The sequence below is a fragment of the Barbus barbus genome (genome assembly GCF_936440315.1).
Source record: "Barbus barbus genome assembly, chromosome: 25".
Lineage (NCBI taxonomy): Eukaryota > Metazoa > Chordata > Actinopteri > Cypriniformes > Cyprinidae > Barbus > Barbus barbus.
Genome location: NC_136753.1, coordinates 2353267 through 2359266, shown reverse-complemented (window position 1 = coordinate 2359266; position 6000 = coordinate 2353267). Strand labels below are relative to the sequence as shown.

Below are 6000 nucleotides of genomic sequence, written 5' to 3'. Positions count from 1 at the left end.
ACCCAGTTATATATGAATGATATTTAAATTTGTTTTAATTTTCAGTGGTTTCAGTTAACTAAAAGCAAAACTATTAAAACAATTATACACTTGAAATAACATTTCTGAAATCATTCCAGCTGTTGCCAAGGCCACGCTTTCTCAATTAGTTAAAGTTGATATACTAAAATAACTAAAACTGAAATAAAAGTTACTAAATAAGCATATATACAGCTAATGGAAATAATCAAGATACCACTTGATAATTCTCAGTTTCTCTGGATTTAGTGAAATTTGTTTTATTCTATAAACGTCACATTTCCATGTTTTCCATAAATGACAAAAACACAACAAAATCATAATAAAATTTCCCCTAAATTAATATGAAAACTGAAAATATCACAACAAATAGAATATCTCACTGACACAAAAATAGCACACTAATTGAATATGAATGCACAGATGAAACCAGACACCAGAGAGAAACATATTGCAACAAAAGAAACTATTTATTTGGAATATGCATCACCAGTACAAATGAAGAGACCAAAAAACCTACACCTTGTTAGTTTTTCTTCACAAAAACGAGTTGGAATCAAAAAGACAATAGTTTGCTGTTCCATTGTATTCCTTTTATACATATGCAGAGATCTTAAAAGTTCAAACTTGACAAGAGAATGTCTCTGCGCTTGATATAAAAAAGAAGAAACATTCAAAAACACTGCAGGAGTTTAAAGAACAAAAGACATGCAACAAAGTAAACATTTGATGTTTTACAAACCGCTGTATATGCAAAAACTAAAAGCATCATTATATGAGGCTTTTCTGAATACGGTGCTGCTGAGGTGGGATCTGCTCCGGCGATGAGACGGCAAACCAAAGAAAGACTATATGACCCACACTCTCTACATGTCTCATTCTCAATCAACTGAGCAGAGAGCCTGCGCTCATCACAGCGCTTCCGCAAAGACAGAATCGTTTTAGACGTGGATGCCGTTGATATGAAAAGAGCAAAAGAAGAGTAAAGGTGCACATCTACATATAGAAGCTAGCGCGCATTCACATTATGCTTGCGAGAAATCAAATATATGGCCGTTCGTATATGAAATCAGAAATGACAATCGGCTATTCACAACAGGAGGGCATCAAAAAATATATCCAAACCCATTTCTGCATTTGTGTGCCATCGTGAGCTTTTCCTTTCTTCCCAAGAAACACGAGTGGATTTTTGGTTTCAGGTATAACGCGGCGGGACGCATCCCAGATTTGACACGATTTACAGCATGAAGGATGTGATGTGAACGGAAGAGCGGACACGCCTGTGGTTTTTGGTATCAAGGTTGCCCGGAGAGAAGGCTGACGTGGAACGAAACCGGAAAAGAAATCCCATTTCACATTTGGGATTGCTTCACTTCTGATTGCCTTTTATTGCATTCTGATATGCGCTGATGATGATGATGATAATGATATATAAAGGGATTCGTGTGTCTGTACATAAATATCAGACAAAAATTCATCAAGATTACAGGAATAAACCAAAGTGTGACGCACGGGAATCTTATTTCAAATGCAAAATAATGCTAATAACCTTTAGAAATGAATATTTTGATATCCGCATTGCCTTTATTTCTCACTAAAGCAGGGAAATTAGGATTTTCCCTTATGAAGCAAATATTTCGAGATTCAAAGCAAAGGTTATTAGACGAACAGAAATCTAGTTCAGCTCAGACGCAGTGCAAACTGCTTTTTCAAGCACAAGTCTATTATAATGTAAAACGAGTTCCTAAAGTGATGTATAAAAGTACTTTGGCACTATGGTAAAATTGCAAAAATGTTTCAAACATAACGTGATGTTTGTTGTGACGATGAAGGCAGGGTCGACATACAGTATAGAGCTATGTGTCTAGTCTAAACGTCCTGTTGTCTTGGTCTGGATGTGACGTGTGGGTGTTTGAGAGGTAGCATGAAGACGTTTGATGATGTGCTCTCGGAGCGTGCGCTGCGGTGCGGGGATGGAGACAGTCCGTGTGTGTGAGGATCAGTTGGAGGTGTCAGAGTGAACGCTTCCGGGTCCTTCTGTGGGGGAGGTGACGGAGGACGGGGTGGTGGGGTCCTGCCAGCCACCGTTCGCCTGACGGAGAGACAACACACACATGAACAATCAGGCACATTTTGTGTCATATAAAAAGTGCAATAGCAGAAAAAAATGGCCTGTAAATCAATATTTCATAGTCAAATCCATTAATCTCAGTGTGTAAAATGTGTCATTTTTATAAAATGAATAAAAATTAAAATCATATTTTTTTTTTTTTACTGGAAACGTTGTATAGATTATTTTTATTTCCAAAATCAGAAGAGTGATGTGCAACATAAACTCTCATACGATCGGATTTATGAAATTTTGCATTTTTAAATAAAGCAGGATGTTTTACCAGGTTTATTAAAGTTAACTAAAACCGTAAAAAAGTTATTTATTTATATATATATATATATTTTAAAACATAATTAAATATATATATATATTTTTTTTTTAACAAGATAGTTTTTTTGAAAACAAAATATAAAAGTGTTTATTCCTTGCTGAATAAATGTACCAATTTTTATTTAAATACACTATTTAAATTTTATATATATATTTAATTGTTCAGAAAGGACACATTTAGGTTTCTTGATAATTAAATCAGTATATTAGAGTGATTTCTGAAGATCATGTGACACTGAAGACTGGAGGAATGATGCTGAAAATACAGCTGCAGATCACAGGAATAAATTATATTTTAAAGTATATTGAAGTCACATCGAAAACTGTTGAAAATATTACAATTTGAAATATTATAACAATTAATTTTTTTTTAATTTGAATAGATTTTAAAATGCAATGCAGTATTAAAATGCAATATCACTGTTTTTAGTGTGTTTTGGGCAAATTAGCAAACACACTGCAAGATGTGAATTCTTTCAGTAAGATGTGAATAATTTTTAGTTTTTACAAAGTCAAAAACCCTTTGTCAATTAAAACATTATGAGTAATTGAGTTGGCAGCGCAGGCTTCTGTCAGTCTGAAATTAAAACAGGAATCAGCGTATAAGAGCTCTGTGTGTGATGCTTGTCATTTATACTGACACACACACACACACACACACACACACACACACTGAGAGGCAACGAGAGACAAGAATCAAGACTCCGAGAATAAAACAGGAAATCAGTGAAAGACACAGAGAGAATGAAACATGGAATAAATACAGAATCCATCACTAATCTCACAGACAGCAGTGAAAGCAATGCTTTAGACATTAACACTGCATTTCACGGCGGTCTGTTCCTTAATCAAGCCCAGTAAAAGAACAGAAGAAATGTCTTAAATGCTGCTGTTGAATGCATGCTGTAAACCAACAACAGACACAATATCAAATGTCATCTCTTTAATTTGCGTGCCACTAATGCTTTCCGTTTTTCAATTTAACGTACAGCTGCCCCCAAAGTATCTGAACACTTCAGTCACAATTAAAAACACATGAATGTCATTGCGCTGATAGTAAAATATCAAAACAAGTATCATTCATTTGAAGAAAAAAGCACTGTACAAGCAAAATGAACTGTGCAACTTTGGTTGTGAAACACTACTGGAAAACATTTGTGAGGTGAACTTATCTAATGCAGTGACAATCAGACATTAATAAATGTCCTTTACGTGTCCAAATAATTTTGGAGCAAATGTGCATGCATTATAACACAACAGATTTCAGCTCTGAATGGATGAACCACATTTAGCTGATATATGTGCTCCTGTGAGTCAGTTTATACTGATGCAATAATTTGCTACAAAACTATAAATAACACTCAGGATCACACATCATCTGACTAATTAATATCAATGGATAAGGATTAATGTAATGTAAAAATTTGATAGAGACAACACTCACACTTTCAATATCTAATAGTTTAGATAATGAATGCAAATTCAAAATCTAATGTAAATAATTTTTATATTTAATTCAATTTCAATTACACTTCATGTAACACAATATTATACACCAGCATTCAAAATTTAGGGTCAGTAAGATTTTTCTAAATGTTTTTGAAAGTCACCAAGGTTGCATTAATTTGATAAAAATAAATAAATAAATAGACAGTAAAAACTGTAAAACTGCAAAATATTATTACAATTTAAAATAACAATTTTCTATGTGAATATATTTAAAAATATTATTTATTTCTATGATCAAAGCTGTATTTCCAGCATCATTACTGCAGTCTTCAGTGTCACATGATCCTTCAGAAATCATTCTAATATACTGATTTACTGCTCAAGAAACATTTCTGATTATTATCAGTGATAAGAGGTTGCAGATTAATATTTTTGTGGAAACTGTAAAACATAATTTTTTTCCAAACCCTTTAATAAATAGAAAGTAAAAAAAACCCCCAGCAGTTATTGGAAATAAAAAACATGAAAAAATCTTCAGTGTCACTTTTAATCAATTTAATGAATCCTCACTGAATAAAAGCATTAATTAAAAAAAAAAGCTGCCCCTTCTATTTTGAACATAAATATAATATATATTTTATTTTAGTGCTGTTAAACGATTAATCGCGATTAATCACATACAAAATAAAAGTTTTGTTTGCATAATATATGTGTGCGTACTGTGTATATTTATTATGTATATATGAATACACACACATACAGAATATATTTTGAAAATATTTACATGTATATACATGTCTATATTTATTTTCATATTTATATTATAAATAAATAATTTTTAATATATATACACAACATATTTTTCTGAAACATATACATGCATGTGTGTGTATTTATATATCCATAATAAATATACACAACACACATACATATATGTAAACAAAAACTTTTATTTTGGATGTGATTAATCGCGATTAATCGTTTGACAGCACTATTATATATTTCTAAACTTGACCACGGGAACTGTGTATATTATGCAATTAATTGTGATTCAAAACAAATGCTATGATTTATTCAGTATGAATGCTTTGTAATGTATTAAATGCGTTTTGAAAGCACTTGATGTGAACCGAGTGTGTTTGTGCATCACAGAATTCTCCACAAAAAAAGCAAACGGGATTTGCATACATCCGTGCTTTTCCCGCGAATATGTTGGATCACATTAACATACGGCCGGCGGAGCGAGGCAGAACGGAAGCGGGACAGAGACGCTGACCGGCCTCCCCCTCTCCTCCTCCTCCTCTCCCTCTCTCTCTCTCTCTCCCTCCCTCCCTCCCTCTCTCTCTCTCTCTCTCTCTCTCTCTCTCTCGTTCTCATCTCGGCTCGCTGTCAAGGCCATTAGCTCGGCAGGAACCTGATCTGAGCAATGTGCTTGGATTGCTGTCCCAAGTCCACACTCCGCTCCCCGTGTGTCTGTCGTATTGATTTTCCCCTTTACCACACGGCTTGTCGCTGTGAATTTTCTCGGCGTGCCAAGTTGCCAGCAGCACCCCTCCCTTCCCGAATACACAGGATGTCCTCCTACGAGTGTTTTACCATAGGCACGCGGCTGTATTTTTAGCGCCGCCCTTGAGGGGATAATCAGGGTCAGGTGACTTTGGGGCACGGCGAGGGGCCATACATTTGCAGCCGGTGTCACCTGTTCCCGTCAGCGGGGCGCGTGGCTGCAGGTGCCGGGCCGATCTGATTGGATGTGATGGGCCCAGACAGACGCGGGCCGCTGTTGTGTCCACGTCTCGCTGGGCAGCGTGCCGCCCGTGGCGCTCGCGACACACAGGCAATCAACTAAGTGACCACGATTCCCAGACAAGTCGCACTAAGTGGCATTCTGAGCCCTATGGCTTTGAAATAATTGGTAGAGGGCAAAACAAGAGGAAGGGGAAAAAAAAGAAGTGTTTTTTTCTCGCCTTACATTGATGCCCTGCGGACTGTACATCTGGTTTGCTGCGAGGCCGTCACTGTATCCTCCTGTCTGGCTGATAACATGGCGAAGGGTATCCACCTGAAACAGCGCAAAACAACACGGCAAG

General features: G+C 35.9%; 1 protein-coding gene across 4 annotated transcripts in view; it reads right to left on the bottom strand.

Annotated features, from left to right (window-relative positions):
- Window positions 1–243: 243 nt before the first annotated feature.
- LOC306845106 (pre-B-cell leukemia transcription factor 1-like) overlaps window positions 244–6000 on the bottom strand; it is a 75006-nt gene continuing 69249 nt past the window's right edge. Inside the window, exons 8-9 of one of the 4 annotated variants that reach the window (XM_079377689.1) lie at window positions 5883–5972; window positions 244–2110 (exon numbers count right to left, since the gene is read on the bottom strand). In XM_079377689.1, the coding sequence (XP_079233815.1) occupies window positions 2018–2110; window positions 5883–5972 (183 nt within the window). In that variant the 3' untranslated portion in view covers window positions 244–2017. The remainder of the gene's footprint in view (window positions 2111–5882; window positions 5973–6000) is intronic. The other 3 variants (XM_079377691.1, XM_079377692.1, XM_079377690.1) reach the window with 3 other exon arrangements.